This window comes from Nothoprocta perdicaria, unplaced genomic scaffold (genome assembly GCF_003342845.1).
Source record: "Nothoprocta perdicaria isolate Ctin4 unplaced genomic scaffold, notPer1 scaffold_233, whole genome shotgun sequence".
Lineage (NCBI taxonomy): Eukaryota > Metazoa > Chordata > Aves > Tinamiformes > Tinamidae > Nothoprocta > Nothoprocta perdicaria.
Window position 1 is genome coordinate 720,583 of NW_020455459.1, and position 18,185 is coordinate 738,767.

The 18,185-nt window shown below is 36.2% G+C and overlaps 1 protein-coding gene across 3 annotated transcripts in view; it reads left to right on the forward strand.

The window, feature by feature from the left end:
* KHDRBS3 (KH RNA binding domain containing, signal transduction associated 3) overlaps positions 1 to 18,185 on the forward strand; it is a 79,542-nt gene that overhangs the window by 47,957 nt on the left and 13,400 nt on the right. For 2 of the 3 annotated variants that reach the window (XR_003249411.1, XM_026039564.1), the window contains exons 6-8: positions 1,384 to 1,494; positions 2,948 to 3,140; positions 13,758 to 13,840. Coding sequence is in view for 2 of the 3 variants with exons in the window: in XM_026039564.1 (XP_025895349.1) it covers positions 1,384 to 1,494; positions 2,948 to 3,140; positions 13,758 to 13,840 (387 nt within the window). In the remaining variant the exon portion in view is untranslated. The remainder of the gene's footprint in view (positions 1 to 1,383; positions 1,495 to 2,947; positions 3,141 to 13,757; positions 13,841 to 18,185) is intronic. The other variant, XM_026039565.1, reaches the window with a different exon arrangement.

The window sequence follows — 18,185 nt, forward strand, 5'->3', positions numbered from 1 at the left end:
AGAGCTTGTTCTGGGATGAAGAGTTAGGCACTTCCACTGTGATATATAGTTGCTTTTAGTGGCTACTCTTGCTCAGTAACCTGTCTGGATGCTCTGCCCAGTGCGTTGCCCATAAGGAAAGGCTCTAGCACCAGTACCTTGTCCAGCTATGATTGTATAGCAAAAAAAAAAAAAATAGATGTTTTATATGCATATGTATATAGACACATATATCTTTAATATATGTGTGGAAGACAACATGTACATACATGTTTACACAGGTATTCTTCGGGGGTAATTTGGCCTTGGGCTCTGGCAGGTTTCCTGACTCCGGAGTATTTACAGAAATATTATGACATTTTTCTTGCATATTTTTGCAAATTGTTCTTCAAACTGTCTCTAACCTGCTTTTCTGGCTATTTTAAATTTGCTTTATCAGAGTCTTTAATCCTTTGTGTGTAGAGGTGGTTCTGATTTTCTTCTGTATTCTGAAGTCTTAGTGATTTTTTGCCCTGTCTTGAGTCATCTTTTGACAATTGCTGTGTATTTACTCTATATTCTTTTCCAATGTCTTCCCATGTTGCTTATATACCTATTGTTTTAGCTGTCCCTTATAAATCTTTAACATCCTTTTCTTTTCAGTCAAGCAATATTGTAACTGATCTGTTGGTTTTACCTGTGCATACAATGATTCCTATTCAAGTGATTCTTCATCATGGAGTCAGTTTGTTCCTTATTCATGTCAGGATTATGTTTCTTGACTTCACTGGTAATTTCTTACTAAAATAGCAATTTAGAGTCTTAGCGTCATACCCTGATGTTAACTTAGTCTGTGTGGTAGTAATTGAGCTCTTGTGTTACAGGGTTTTCAACACCTGCACCTTTCTAGTAGTCTCCAGCCTGGTGCAGTAACCACTGAGTGGTGTAATGCAGAACTACACTTCTTGCTGCAGCATCTCCTAAGCAGACTATGCAAGTAGTCTTCTAATAAAGGAGAAATACGATGTTTGCACTGTTACCACCCCAGCCCTATTAACTGATTTTATCAAAAGGCAAAAATACCCTCTTCCCCTCAGGTGGATCTCTTATTGTAATAGCTCTTCACGAATAAACCTATGTTAGATATAAAAACTGTTCTTGCTTTTTTCCCTCCCTCAAATGTTTTTCCATGATTATTCAGCATGTCCCATTTCCTGCTAATTTCCCTTATCTGAAGAATACCATGAAGTAAATAATCTAGTGCTTTTTAGTCTACCTTGAGTCTGATTTTTATTTTGTTATTTTGTTATTTTGTTATTTTTGTTTTTTGACTTGTGGTATTGACAGTTGTCTGTGCCAATAGGTTCCTTTCCCTTTCTTTGACTTGGAAAATGTCACATTTGCTATTTCTTTATATTGCTTCAGCAGGCTGTGTCTGGGAAGCTCACTGCTCACCCCTGCCCCCACTACAATGAAGTCAAATAAGCAGCTGGTACCCTGTGCTGAGGAGGCATTCTACAGATTAGCCAAAACCAAGTAATAAGCACAGTTTTAATCGCTTACTGTCTAGGCTTGTTTAAAATATTCTGCTCTGTGACTGTTTTTATCAGTTATTAGAAGTAATTAGACCTATCCTGATTATACAGTCAGGGTTTGCATTTCTGTTTTTTTTTCATCCCCTGATGAAGGTTTTCAAATACTAATTAGTTGTGAGATGATAATTTTGTTTTTCTAAGTTTAACTGATGAGATATGGTATGATTTACTTGAAATGAGACCATCTCAAGAGCTTGTCTGGGCCTTACAGTGTTGTCTGAGTCAGGAATTTGTACTGATATCAGGACAAAATATTTTCACTCTAATACTCTTGAGATTAAATAGAAAAACGGATTGATAGGTGAGAGTAGGTAGAATAGGAGTATTCCAAATTCTGTACTGTTAGGGTAGACATTAAGGGTGGTGTTTCATGTGAACAAGTATATATGCCTACACATAAGCTATTTAAACTCACTTTAAATCATTTCTCCCATGAATATTGATTATAAGAGGAGAATTAGTCATATTTTAAACAGCCTGTTTAAAAGAGAAGTAATCAGAATTTCACACTGATTATGCCTTGTGGTCTCATCTTGGGACTTTATGGAGATAGTGAAGGGACTAGCTCAGATGCAGGTGTAAAAGGTATAAAAAGGGACTTCACTTTTAAATTGATAATCTTGTTGAAAATTACTACACTTGAAGTTTCAGATCTTATGTGAAGTATCCAAAGTAATAGAAAGCAATTTAGTCCTTAACACTCCTTCAGGACTTAAAAATGAATGTATGCTTGTATAAATATATAAGCCTATATGGTACTGTTATTTCTTGTCATTAAGTGCACATAGATCATCAAATCCTGTAATCGCCCTGTACATATTATGCATCTTTGAATATTTCTTGCAACAGTACAGCTGCGCAGGTGGAAGTCTTCTCTCTTCTTTAGAATAAGAAATATATATATGTTCTGACCCGCTTGGTCTTTTGCATGCAAAGTGATCTTTGGATTGCATTCAGAACCTACATGGGATCAGAAGGGAGATGCAGCTGATTCCTCTGTGCAGAATATGAGTGCAAATTGAAGCCTGACAGCTTCAAATTAACCTGATAATCTTTGATTGGGAATTTGCATACTATAAATTAAGCTGTAGTGAAGCCGACTTACCRCAGCAAATTAGCTCGGCTTTCTCTGTCTATGCAATTAGCAAAAAGAATGGTTCAAGCTAATAACTTCACTGCTAAAAGTCATATATGCCTAATTTGTATCTCTCAGTATTTATTACATAATGCAGTATAATTGTATTAAAGTGTACAGACAAATCTCAAACTGTAACAGTTTCGCAGAGTTTTTGTCTGGTTGTAGTGAAGCAAAATCTTGTGATGTGGGGGAGGGATCTCTTGAAAGGGAGATCAAGAGAGTGATATCTAAGTGTAATTAATCCATTCCTTTGCAGGGGACGTGGGGGAGTCCCTCCGCCACCAGCAGGAGTCCCCAGAGGGGCACCAGCACCGAGAGGAGTGCCACCCAGTAGAGGACCAGTTAGTCGCAGCCGTGGGCTGCTGGCCACCCGCACAAGAGGAGTTCCTCCACCTGCAGGATATCGGCCCCTTCCACCGCCTCCCGCGCAGGAGACCTACGGCGAATACGTAAGTTGAGCTCTTAGATACTGGCATACCAAACTTAACCGATTTTTGAAGGGATGATCCCAACTACCACTTYAGATTTTTGGTAGCATCTGCTTAGTGTGTTAAGTCTTGTCTTGAACCTACAGAGAACGTGGTTATCTCTTAACACGTCTTCAGACTTGAACTATTTAGTGTTATTAAAAATTAAGTTTGTATGTGCTAACATACAAAGACATTTGCACTGCACTAACCAAAATAATTGTGTACCTCCGAATGTACTACACTAGGTTTTTGCTTTACAAAAGTAAACTTTCAGTTCTTAATTATAGCGGGGAAAACTATATTCTTTCAAGCATCATATTTATGGTCAATAACACTTCAACAATTTAATCTTTTTTAATCAAACTTTCAGAGTGTGTTTCTAAAGCTTTAACAATCATATAATTATCTCTCAATAAGTCTTATCTTGAGGTGGGCATTGCAATTAGGTGGTTATTGTGTAATACTCTCAAAGCATTTGACTTCCATGAGGCTTCTCAGGACCTAATTTTAAATGCCTACAATGTACAGAAATGGCAATGTGGTAGAAAATAAACTTGTTGTAATGATTTTGGATTATATGCATGCTATAGATTGCAGGTATATAGAGGTTTATGGCATGGTGAGAGTGCATAGCTGATAAAATCGTAAAGTCTTAACCTCAGAGAGAATTATTAGAAAATTGTACTGAACTACATAACTTAAAGTGGGGTAGATAGATTTAAAACTAATTGATACAGTAGTGCCAGCTGAATTATTTTTAAGATTACCTTGTTTTCTGAAACTCTTAAGTGGAGCTTTGTTACAATGAAGTTTGCTAGAACAGGAAGCACTAGTGTATGGTATGTCCAGTGTTAAATAGAATGCATGTTATTTCTCCCAGATGCCCCATTGCACATTATCAAAATGCCATATTCATATATCTTACGAGTTATGATAATGTGGTAAGAGTCATCAGTAATGTTTGTCTACTCTTTCCTAAGAGGTGTTTAGCAGTGTGTGTTAAGCACAGATTTCCAAACCAGAATATTTGAACAAGGTAATGCCACAATTTGAGAAATGTCTATAGAATGAGCCCATTAATGAGTTTGTGAAGATCATGATTATTTTATAGCATATGGTTTCAGAAATGCAGACAGGCATATCCAGMAAGTTTATGGAGCAACTGCTAGAACTTTTCCACCAAAGATTAGAAATTCTTTAAGGATTCATGCAGCTTTTTGTTGCCTTAGGCTTACAATGCTTTGCTCGTACTCTATAAAACAAATGCAGTATCAGAAGGAAGCAAGTAAGGTCACAACTATATCTGGATAGAAACCTTCAATTTTTTTGCTCCTGTAATTCTGTAAATATCTGCAGCAGAGGTTTCAGGGCATGAAGTTCTTTCCCTTTTCCTCTGTGGCATAGACTTTAGTATGCTTTATGACAGCAAATGAGGATGTCAAAATAATGTAAACATACTTATTTTTCTTTTACTCCTTCTCTTTTACTCCTTCTTTTACTCTTCTTGGTAATATTCTTTAGTCCCAAGTATGCCAGACCAGTTAATGCTTAATATCTAAGAATAATGTAGCCCATCTCAATCTGCTTCCTCTTATTTTTTCTAGAGCTTAGGAAGTGATCTTTAAAACATATGATCAACAACCTGTTTTGTTTTTCTTCAAAAATCTGAAAAATTAGAAGGGTTAAACTTGGGAACAGTGACTCATTCAAGGAAGATTGTGCAACAGCTGAAGAGCCATATTCAATTGATTTTAGAGACTTACAGACTTGGGTGCAGGATAAACAGAACTGGTTGATCTTTGCTGTYCAGTGTTTGGAAGCTATGGGAGACTTGTCCAAAACTTACTTTTTACAGAAAGGTCTATGGTGATGGACAACCATAGTCATTCCATGGCTTTCCATAGCTTTCTCACATATATGTAACACTGACCTGGATGGGATGTCATGTCCTCCGCTCCTGAAGTTATTCAGCAAATCAGAGTATCAGCATGCCTTGTTTTCCCACTCTATTGCTAGTCTTGCATATGTAAATCCTTTAGCCACAGGAGCTATTCTGTGTGAGATCTCATTTTGCTACTAGTCTCATGGCAACCTTTTCAAAATCACAGAACCACAGTTAGCATTTTTTTGTGAATGTTGTTTTTAATAGCTGTAGGATCAGTTCAGATAAGAGGAAAAAAAGTAGTTCTGTGTGAGGCCTACTTTAGAATAACTTATTCTTCTGTGTTGTGTGTTTAAAATTCCTGATTTTCWTTTTTATCTGCTGATTCTACTTCTACTCATGACTGCTCAAGTCTGGAGAAAGCTTATTTTTATAATACTTRGATAAGGGGAAAACATATTACGCAGTCCCTAGATGTGTTTAAACATTTACACATAGTATGAGATTTTTTTAATTATAAGAGAATATTTTCCTGCAAGAAGCAGAAAATTTAGTAGCACTTTTCTCTACAGTGCATATTGCTTGACCAATATTCAGTCAAACAAAAGTGAGCACTTAAGATTTCAGTTTAAATTAATGTCTTGCTGAGGTTTTCTGCCTCTTGATACTCTCCTCCACCTGCTTTAAACCTTTGAAGCTTTTTCTAAATTGCAGCAGTTTTTCTGAAGTTTCATTTTAAGATTAGATTTTTATCTGATACTTTCATTTCATAAAGATAATATTCTGTACATATTTGAATTTTGTACTTTGAATATCTGTGTGTATAGACTTCATGTCAAGTGAATATGTTAAACACTATTGGATTTATCCAAGCTGGGCTTCAGGTTTTAGATAGCATTAAGGATAGGTCTTTAAGCCTGATCCACATTAAARACAGAGGTCATCAAAGCAGCAAGTTTTCCCCTCTTAGTGTAGGGAAGAAAAAACAAYGACAGAGCTTTAGTTTTGTCTGGCCACCTTAGTGATGTTTTGTTCTAGTGTTCAGACAAGGGTTACCTTAGCAAAATCTCGTAATGCAGTGAGCACATGCGACTTCTAACAGTATTTCAATTAGAATGCTTTTGACATTGCTTTTTATAATAAGAAATTAAGATGAAAGGTCTACCAGTTAGTCCAGCATTTTTGGAAGTTAAGGTGCAGATTTGAGTAAGGGTATATAGAATGCTTGCAGGTACAACATATGTTGATTACAATTTTCTTCTAATCTTTAAAATCCATTATTTGATTCCAAAACCCACTGTCTGATTTTGGAAGATCTTAAAACTTCCAAATTTCTAAGTTCTAAATCCTCATCCATAAACATATTCAGAAACTGTATTTACAGATTTTATGGACAAAGCAGCGCTTTGCAATTAAGCCTCTTGTAATTTTTAATACTGAATCTATCCCCACGTCTTATGGGAAAGATAGTTATGTCTTCCAGGTTAACTTTCTAGTTTGCCCAGTATCCAAACAAGCAGAAAATGTGATGCTGTTTTGTTCTCGACTAAAGTTCAGATCTCTGCAACATGTGTGCTGAGCACCAGACTAATGAGTGTTGTCGTAAACATGAGAAAACCACTCAGGAGGAGAGATTCTTGGTCATTTGCTTGACAGATGTAAGGGCGGGGGAGAAAAGAAGGAAGCAGGGGTGGGTGATGCTCACAGGTGGTACGTGTGGTAAATGGCAAAAAATATAAATTCAGAATCTGGTTCATGTTCCCATGTCTGTTTATAAAATACAAATGCGTCCATTAATATAAAGACTGAAGCCAAAGARTCTTTTATTTACAAGCCATTCTACTGAATAACCTACAGCCTGTTTAATGCATCTTCTTCCAAAGCTGGTTCAAATTCTCATGGAAAAGCAGTCCACTTTTGATCTCAAGCATTCAGACTCAATTCTGCAGCTGCTGGATATTGGCCAAGAGTAGAAACCAGGTCTCCTTTTCTGTCTGAAAATACTACACTCTGTGGTGAGTTTAGTGTGAGGAATTCTGAGTGCAGGATCATATGCCTCAGGACCTAAAGAGCTGCTGTYTAAGACACAGAAGTACTTTCTCTTTCATTCTCCCCATTTGAATTAGGCGGATATCCCCCAGTAAGTATTTTAATGTTACTCTGTAGGCATTTGCAATCTCTGGGATCTTTTTCAGTTGACTTTAAAGTTGATACTTTAGAGAACCCCTTTAAAGCATCATTCTGACTCATCAGGATCCTTTCTTATCTCTTCATGGATATCACAGATTCACAGAATATTTAAGGTTGGAAGGGACCTCTACAGATCATCTAGTCCAACCTTCCTGCTCAAGCAGGCACACCTACAGCATGTGGCACAGGGTGGCATCCAGGCGGGTTTTGAAGACCTCCAGAGTAGGAGACTCCACAACCTCCCTGGGCAGCCTGTTCCACTGCTCTGTCACCCTAACAGTAAAGAAGTTGCTCCTCACCTGGAGACGGAGCTTCTTATGCTTCAGCTTGTGGCCATTACCTCTCATCCTATCGCTGGCCACCAGTGAGAACAGCTTGTCCCCTTCCTCCCTGCATTCTCCCTTCCTGAACTTATACATATTAATCATATCCCCTCTGAGCCGTCTCTTCTCCAGAGAAAACAGGCCCAGCTCACTCAGCCTCTCTTCATACGAGAGATGTTCCATTCCCTTAATCATCCTGGTTGCCCTTCTCTGGACCCTCTCCAGAAGCTCCATGTCCCTCGTATACTGGGGTGCCCAGAACTGAACACAGTACTCCAGGTGCAGCCTCACCAGAGCTGAGGAGAGGGGCAGAATCACCTCCCTTGACCTGCTGGCAACACTCCTCCTGATGCAGGCCAGGATCCCAKTGGCCTTCTTRGCCACGAGGGCACACTGCTSRCTCATGGTTAACTTAGTGTCAACCAGGACTCCCAGGTCCCTCTYYGTGGAGGTGCTTTCCAGCAGGTCGACCCCTAACCTGTCCTGRTGCCTGGGGTTATTCCTCCCYAGGTGCAGGACCCTGCACTTGTCCTTATTGAACCTCATGARGTTCCTCTCTGCCCAACTCWCCAGCCTGTCCAGGTCCCTCTGGATGGCAGCACAGCCCTCYRGARTGTYGGCCACTCCACCCAGCTTGGTGTYATCTGCAGACTTGCTCAGGGTGCATTCCGTGCCCTCGTCCAGGTCATYGATAAACAAGTTGAACAGCACTGGGCCCAGCACTGACCCCTGKGGGACACCACTGGCCACAGGCCTCCAACTGRACTCGGCCCCATTTATCACCACCCTCTGAGCTCTGCCATCCAGCCAGCCCTCGATCCACCGCACCGTGCAAATATCATCTGTAGAAGATACTGAAAAAGCTGAAAATTAAGTTAATGAAGATAAAGTGCTCCTGAAGTATTTCCTCGGAGCTATTAAGAGGATGTTGGTTTCACAGGGTAATGTTTTTAAAGCAGACTACTTGTCCTCATATGTCTCACGTTCATTTGCTCATGTTCTTGGCTGAATAAAAAAGATCTATACAAAAAAAAAAAAAACTATATGGGATGGTAGAAAGCTTTTTGTTTACAGATGATCCTTTCTCAGTGAGGGGTAAAGAAGAGGGGGAAAGGGAATTATGCAAAGTGAGGGCCAATACAGAGGTCATGAGACTTTGAAAAAGCTCAAAACTAGATTGAGGTCTAGTATAAATATCTCACTTTGCAAAATCTGCACCATCTTTTAACTTAACTTTTTTAGTGGAGATATTGAAACTTGTAATATTGGAAGAGTTAATGCTATTCTTTAACTTGAGGTGAATTCAGTTAGTGTGTTTGTTTAAAATGGGAAAGGAAATGAAGTTCTTAATATTGGAACAGTTTAACCCAGTGTTATTGTAATAACTTTTTTAAGTATCAATGTTCTTATRATATTTTCACTAAACTTTCAAGCTGAGTAGGATAAGCAAAAATAATTCAGAATAAAATGTTTTGAAGTTAAATGTTCCCTCAATTTGTTTAGTTTTATTTCAGACTTCTACGTTTTCCTCGCTATTTCTGAATGGGGAGAGTTGAAAAATCTTGGGTTTTTTTTTGTGTTTTTTTTTTTTTCAGGGATCTCTGTGACTGTGAAAAGAACAGAAAGCTTTTGCTAAAGGGAATGTTGAAAAGTGATTTTTTTTTTGTATTTTCTTCCCCCTAACTACCTTGAAGTTCAAACTTACCCTATATGTAATTTTATTTTCTTCTCAATTTATTGCAGGTTATTTAAACTGGTAATTTTAGCTGATCGTCTGTGACATGCACTTATGGGATGCACACAAGTGCTTCTGGATTCTTTCCCAYCTTTGTAAAAAGAACAGACTTTTTGACCTGGTTTAAGTATGACTGCCTGAATTCATTAGCTGCTCTTTTTTCTCTTTCTCACATCTGCATGAGGATAAAGCACACTGGTGCTTCTCTCCTGCTCTACTTTTCTTATTTATTCTGACTTGAAGGTGTATTAGGCTCCTAAATGAAACTACATGAAAATTTATGAAATAAGAGCTTCGTCTGTGCATATTTATGGCCCAAATCCTTAACATTTTCACTCAAACTTTAGAGAGTGGTAGYTCTGATTGCCCTATGCTCCTGTTGATTTGAGTTATGGGAAGAGGTTTATTGTACACAAAATAATGGCTATTCCTTCTCTTTAGAATAGTAATTTACTGAAAATATTCTTTACTGTGCTGATGTAGTCTCATTCATTCTCCCCCCTTCAGTTTGCTCAGTCTATGTGTACAGAGATTTTTTTGGATATGATAGTTTATCTTAGCAGAAGGCATTCCACCAGTGTTCTATGATAAGCTACTGTTCTAAGTATTAATTTCAGAGAATGATGAAGAAAAAGAARAAAATAGTGATAACAGCCTTAATTTTTATTCCTTTGGATATATTTACTTGGCTGAAGAGAATGGGGAAATTGATTTCTTATTGATTTGCTTTTTTCTTTCTCAGCACTGCAAATGGTCTTTTTGTTAAAATGAACTTCTTACTCTCTTTTCTGCCTGCTTTTGTCTTGTTCTCTTTGAAACATTGTTAATTCCACCTAAAGAAGGGCCAAATGCTAGTCTGTCATTGTCACTGCCAGAAGGTTATAATTTAAAGCCACCATTTCCTATTCTCCATGAACAAGGGCAAGTTTAAAGTACTTAATTACGAGAAAGAAATTCAGACAAGCAAGACTTACCATGATTTATAATGTATTGGCTAGTTGTGGAAGTTTGGTCCAAGACTTCTCTCATTGCTTTCGTTAGCTTTTGACCTGTGATAGTAACTTACCCTTCAATACATTTCAAGTGTACATATTTATGGTGTTTCATATTTGGTGTTTCAAATGTTCTGTGGAAAAGCCATGCCATTTTAAGAGCATTTTAGCATTCCAGACCAGTATATGCGTTTTTTCCTTTATGTATTATAAACATAAGCTTTAAAACATATTTGACTAAATCTCATGAGAGGATTTTCAGGGATTGTCTTAAATAGTGAGCAATGTAAACCAAGTTATTCCCTCCATAAGATAAATGATTTGGGGGATTTCTTTTGAACTTCGAGAACAAATAACTTCACTACTTATTCACTGTTTATTGATTACTAACTACTTTGTGAGAGAGGAGGCAGCAAGTATATTGTATGTGGTAGGTATAACTTTATGACAAAAATGACCTTAAGTAAAAAGTTAGATATTTTGGAAGCCCAAATAAAGATCTAAAACACATGCTGGAAACTCAAAAGAGAAAAAAATGTGGAGGTGCCATTTGTGTATTCTGTAGAAGGAAATAACCTTAACTATGCCTGTCAGTAATTATCTGAGATGAACATAACTGTGCACAGTTCTTCCATAGCGAAATTTTCTTCTTTACCTTCTATTATATTTGTAAACAAATGGCAAAGCAAAAGCTATTTTCATTCAGGTTAGCACARTATTTTATAGGATTATGTTTCAGACAATTGAGCAATATTTTTGCATAGATACCAAGTAAGGTTAAAAAAAACATTCATTGAAACCATAAWATGTGTAATTCAGAAGCAAGTTTAGTGAAATATTCCAATAGTGGAATTTAATTTTCTGAAATACTTCAGTTAACCTTATTATAACCTTCTAAAAGGGAAAGTTTTCAAATACTGTATGATGGAGAGGAAATAGTATGTCAGACCAAGCTCTGAAGCCTACTTGAGCAGCCTCTGCATAATTGTTATTTTAAGGGACTTGTTCATAGTAGCAAATGTTCTGGAATTTGAATCATTTAACTCTTAGTAGAACAAGCCATTGAAAGCAGCTCTTTTTTTACATTGTTTTGCCTGCARCTTTTTTAGTATAGACTTGTTATACTTTATATATACAMTTTATAAGTGTAAATATAAARGTACTGTATTTGGACTGGATGAACTGACWATTTTACTTTAGCAGATTATGGTAATAGCAACAGCCTAGGTTGATCTTGTTAAACCTAAGTGGCAAGAACCCTACCTGTTAAAGCTAGATACCAAATATTTTTCTATTCAAAGCTCTGCTTTCTCTCTACTTCCATTCTGTTGCTTTTGTTATGAGCCTAATAAGGCCGTTCCTRTTTCAAGTTTACTTGGTTCCTTTGTTTTTTGTCTGTAGGAAGTCAGGTATAACACAGCTTCAGAGTAATCTCTTTGTTTTTTATATTTCACATTTTTTTTTAGTAAAAGATTTAACATTACCATGAATAAAAGGACTGATTGCTTAGTTCTCCAAGAATATTTTAGTGGCAATTTTTTCTAAAATGTAAGGGAAAAGGTTGATCTCCATCCTGTACTTCTGATCACCTATGTGTGTATACTAAGTTTTGGATGAGTGGATGGATCACAGTTGGTAGATCTGCTTGAAAGGAGACCAAATGTCATGGAAATATTCTGGAACAGAGCAAACAAGTTTTCTGAGATTGATGTTCATCAATGTCCGTGCTGTTAACAGATGTCTGTGTGTTGCATCRATAAGTAATAAAGTGCTTGTTCCTACTAACTGCCAGGAGGCAATGGTTCTGGGTTTCGTCTGTGGCTCAAGGAAAATTCATATCCTTMTCTGATAGGAGAGAAAATGCTGAAGTACTATCCTAATTCTTAGCTTCATGACAATGAATTATTCAAAGGGAAGGTGATTTCTAATCTTCAATTGAGACCACTTCCCTTGGTTTCCTCACAAGCATTTAATTCAAGGCTTGYTTCTTTTTGTAGGCCTATTGAGGATCCTGTAACTCATTTATGCATCCAAGCTCTCATAGACATATTCCTGCTAACCATTGCCTGGGACAATCATATCTCTTGATCTGGCAGTGGTATGGGTAGTATTGATGGAAGCTTGTCTAGGAAATTGCTTTCATAGGAGCAATTCCAGATGATGGGAAAAATACTATTAAAGTCTTAACCTTCTCCAAAACACTTCTAAAGACAACAAATTTTGCAGCTTCATCTCTCTAGTTTCAAGGATGTCCTTGCGTCCTCCTGCTRTGGAAGGCTTTCCTTCTGATACCTAGGAAGTTATCAGTTTTGAATCACTGGAGGTGGTGTGGTCTTCTACCATGTAACCTATCATTTTGATATTCCTTGCCTTACTGATACCAATACTTCTATAATTTTCAGTCATTATTGAAGAGATCTGTTGGAGCTGATGGAGTTAGGCATATGCATATTCTGAAAACACTATTCTAGTTCCAGATACAAATTTGTAAGTTGAAGATTAATTTGAAAAGTGACTCAATCCAATGAAAAGTATCTTCACCAAATATCCCSCTTCATTTGGTGAAACTGAATGAAATACCCCAGATATCCACTAAGGCCTGCCTGTGAGATGTTTAGCTTAGGCTTCCTAATTCTTTGTCATATCGCTTCTAAGGATCAATAACMAGGTAACGTCAGTTTTACCCACTTAGATCGGATTTCTTGTCAGATTATAAAGTAAGTTCATTGGATTTCCGCGTTTCATTGTCAAGTATTTACCTTTTGCTCAAATTCCTGTACAGCTTTGCACCTGGAGTTAATGTGATTTGTTTCAACTTGGTGTTTAATTCTAGTGATATTTTGGGAAGATCTGAATTGCAATCCTTACTTCAGTAGTGCCTTAGATAATGTGCTGAATGCCACAAGTTTAAATAAGTGCAGAGGGCAGAAGAAACAAATAAAAGATGTGTTTCTTACAAACATTATTTCTAGGCAATTTCATTGCCTTTCCCACCTGTAGTCTATGTGCAAATATTAAATTTTGTCTCTGAAATTAAGGATCTGCTACATAAGCCACTTAGACAATATTATTTGGATGTTTTGATTCCCAACAGAGATTTCTTTAAGGTCACAATTTTAAGTATGTAGGGCTATCTGCATTGATTTTGTTTTGTTTTGTTTTGTTTTATTTTATTTGCCAGTGTGGTTTTCTTGATTAAAACAAAGGATAGTGTTTAATTAAAAAATACCTTGTTTTTCCAAGCAAGCAGCTCCCAATTAGCTATAAATATGTAATATATTAAGTTTAGGTGGCCTTTTAGGTGGAGTTAGTTAAGTATTAATAGTATTAAGGTTTTGCCACTTCATTGTCTGTGTTCTCTGATACAAAAGTATTTTTAAAAAAAGCACTATCTTTCTGTTTTAGAAGTAGGTTGATATCTTGTTTCTAGGGTGTGCTTAAGGTTAATGTTGCCGTTCTTTTCTATCCTTCCAGGAGTATGATGATGGTTATGGGACTGCATATGATGAACAGAGTTATGATTCCTATGATAACAGCTATAGCGCTCAAGCACAAAGGTAAGTTTGAGACTAGTTTGTGCTTTAACTACTCCTGAAGATCCACAGTTAGATGATTTCACCTATGTTAATGATTTTAATTTCAAAATCTTGAGTTTGCTATAAGCGATTTCTAGTGTTACTTATAAACCCACTATCAAAACAGTTGAAAATGTGATGAAATGGGAATAGATATCTTGTAATGACAAAAATTCTTTGTTTTAAATTGTAAATCATTTTTTTAGCAATTCATGAAGTTAATTTGGGAAAGATTTTTTTGTTTTTTATTACTTCTCACCAAGGCTTATAGTATTTTTTTTTGTTTTGGAGGGTGAGGAGGATAGTAGAGATGACACTAACCTTTGGAAAGGAATAATATTTAAAATGTTAAATAATATGAAATACAGAGCTTATGGAATTTTCACATTTTGAAAACATGGCTATATTCAAATATTTTACCTTAATATTTTACATTACTATAAATGTATGTATTCAGCTCCCATGTATAATGAATTTGAATCTCTTGCCACCTGTATTTTTCCCACTGTACTTTCCGAACAGTGTTTTTCAGTAGTCTAACTCTCTTAAGATTTTGCTTTCTTTAAAAAGTCTCTGAATCTAAATTCTATGATATGCAAAGCAAATTCTTGTGCAAGTTTTTAATGATGAAAGAACCAGATGCGGTGAATTATAAACCATTTCCTTGTCTTAAGTCATAGTTAAAACTTAATGGCAAATATAAATGACAGATTTAGTGGCTTGGATGATGGTACCATTATGAAGTAGTTATAATGTGCACATCTTTAAACAAAAAACTTCTGTGCATTTTTTATTTGACTATAGTTTATTCCCCTTTTCCTTCTCAGAACAAGCCTTTATAATTTGAACGGCAGTACCTTTGTAATGCCATTGAAAACTTACTTTTTGCTAAACATGTTTTAAGACAACTCTTCTCAGTGTAGCCTCATCTGAGAAAACACAGAACTGTTCCCAAGACAGTTGAGGACAAATCCCTTTAGACTGAAAATTGCAAAATGCTTTGATAGCTGATGCACCCAACCGAAATATCATTATGGAATTGAGTAGTATCTGATTTTTTAATATGATAAAGTTTAATGAAATGTTGAAGTGTTGTCCCTGTTGTAAACTGCTTTGAAGTTTCTGGTCATGATGGTGGTATTACTCTGCCTTCTGATACTTTACTCCTGGGAGCCTTGTCTGTCACTTTTCAGAAGCTTGCAATAATATAAGCTAAGACACCAGTAGTACAGGACCTCCAATATATGAGTCTCCATAGAATTTTGCATCCAGAGAGCAGCTGCTAAGGGATTTTTCCCAAAAAGATTATCAACAAAATAGTCCTCAAGTTTTATGATGATAATTCTGCTCTGTGTTACTGCTTTTAGTGTTTGTAGCAGAATTTTACATACAAACATTTGAAACATTTGAATTTCATTACAAAGCCAAAGAGACCAAGCCAAAACTAGAAACATTACTTCCTTTTTTTTTAAGGCTTTTTTCTACCTTTGAACTAAAATTAGCAAAAAGCAGATCTCCCAAGGAATGACATTTTTATTATTGTACATAATGTGCATCATCCTTATTATATGTAAAAATACATAAAGTGTAGTTTTATTTTGTAATTTACCTATAATTTCATACTCTATTTAGATTTTTTAATTCATTATTTCTTGAATGATTGGTGGCTTTTTTTTTTTTAACATTTCATAAGCAAAAGGAAAAAAAAACAACTATTCACTCGTACTCTTTTCACATAGTACTGGCTTGGCAAAATAATTTTAGGATTGTATTGGCAGGCACAAAGTAATAACTATAAACAGACATCTGAGCTACCTAGAACAGCTTTCCTGCTTTTGAATCTGAATATCAAATAGTAGCCCATATTGTAAAATGTCATTTGGAACCACTGAGAGTTACTTACCACATTAGGTGCATTACAACGTCATTACTGCGAAGCAAATTCTGGAAAAGAGAATTGTATTCCAATTTCAGCTGTATATCAACTTGATGCTTTGCCCTCAAAGTACAAGAGGAAAACACATTTGAGCAAAKAGGACATTTACATATTTAAAATGCAGCCTTCAGTGATTAGCAGGTGAAACAATTTATTTTCCTCCATAGTGGGGAAAAAGAAATGAATTTTTACGTATCTTCCAATTTAATAAGGAAACTACAGAAACAACTCTTATTATTTATACTAGTTTAAGTATATGCGTAATCCCTGTTCCTGAGCTTCGGTGAACTTGGTTTGGATTCACARGACTAGTTTCCTGTGTACGATACAGTGGAGCCAGTTGTTCTTGATTTTCCACAGACTTCTGTCCTGTATATTTTCCCCAAAATGATCTAATCTGAGAGGGCCTGGAATGGGATGATRTGTTCAAATATGAGAGTTAAAATAGTCTGCATTTCTGTGTGCAGTAAAGTATTTAGGGCTTTGCATGTCTTTATATACATATATATGAATATAGTTGTACTTTGAAACATTTTTTTAGTCTGAAATTGATTTTTATGATATCACTAAGCTCCAAATACTGCTCTCTTAAAAGAATTATCTTTCATGTTAAATTGAATTTAAAAGGATATCTCAAAGAATTGTATTGAATTTGTATGGTGATGTTCACATTTTTTTAGTAGAGATGTGACAGATGAAAACTATAAAAATGCCAGCTAGCATGGTTCATCAACCAGACTGTTTAGTATTTTTGTGTTTAAAAAAAAAAACTTTTAATGAAAAAAGTGAAAATTAAGTTTTAATGAAAATTAAATTTTGAAAAACAGATTTTAGATTGGCAGCCAGACAATTTGACCTGAATAGTGTCCAGAAAACTCTAAAAAGCTGTAGTCATTGAGTCACCCTGAACACCAAACTAAGGTGAAGCACAAAGACTAAAATTAATCCTGCCATACAGCAGTAGAGTGGCTTTTTTGAGGTTTTGCATTGCAGAGACAGTAATTCTTTAATGATACCCCTCCTACATATAAATATATATATATATAAATATATATACATATATGCAGTAGTTTATCACACACAGTTGTATGCTGGACATGGTGGTTGCAATCTTGGGGTAGAATATGGCTTGTGCCGTTGTTCTTGGGGGAGAATATGGCTTGTGCATGTGAAATGCCACCAAACCATCTAGCTCCAGTGACACTTGGTGCTGACATTCATTCTGTGCATGCAATTTCCACCCGCATGTTTGGTTACCTACCAAAACTAACTGATACCTAAAGGACTTCTCAGATCCCTCTTGAGCTGTAATCCTTTGCTTGGATTTATTTTAATGGTCTCATGTTAATACTGGGAAATTTTATTATGAAAGTTCAGAGAATACTATGGAGGAAATGGAGARAATTGAATTGAGTCTTAATTTAAAACTGTAGATTAATTTGAACTTTTTTTGTATGAAGAAAAATTCTATTATTTTTAATCCCCTGAAATACTCTGTTACAAATTAAGAGAGTGTAGTTTTGTCCCTTAGTAGCTCCCTGTATGATCTATGCAAGTGTTTGTGAAGACAATAATAGGGCAAAGGGAAACGGGTGCCAATAAATCAATTGGCCCTGTCAGTTCACTGTTAATGTTCTCCAGAATACGCAAGATTTATCATGGAGGAATTGTAGAATAATGGTAGTGTATGGAAACAAAGTCCACCAGGGAGATGTACTACATCATTCGGATTTAGCGCTGCCATCTGCTTAAWAGCGTTGAGATGACTACAGAGGTACTTATGATCAACCATTCATAGCAGTGACAGATGCTGCAGTGATTTAACATGCCAGAGAACGAGGTTTGTTACTAAAATTCAGATTATGTGGCAAGGCTGCTGAGAAAGGGGGTRCCTGTTTCCTCTCTAGCAGCTTTAAAACTTTGCTATTTGCTTTTAAGATCACTGTCAAGACATAGTGGCTAGTACCGTTACCCCAAAAATGTGGAGAGTAATACAGAGAATGGAGTAACTCTTTTTCCTGAAAAAAGGTGCTTTCTGTTAGTTTTGTTGTTTTTCATCTACAATAGAGATCAGTTTCAACTGTAGATACAGTGGCATGTGTAACTCTGTGTACCCTGTGTCTATTTAGCGAAAAAGAATAATGTTAATTTGTTCATGTAGCAATGGTAGTCATTTGGGAATCAATTGTAATTTAGCTCTATCTTTGAATCTTTCCAGGAGGAAAAAGTAATATAACTGAAACGGATATTCATACATGATATCTTTCAGCTTTAGATAAACAGTCTGGGTGACCTCACCTTCCCTGAGCTGCGGAAGCTGCTATAACGAGTATTTAATCTAGAGAGTGATATAAAAGGGAAAGATTAGGATTTACTACTGTTTTCTGCACT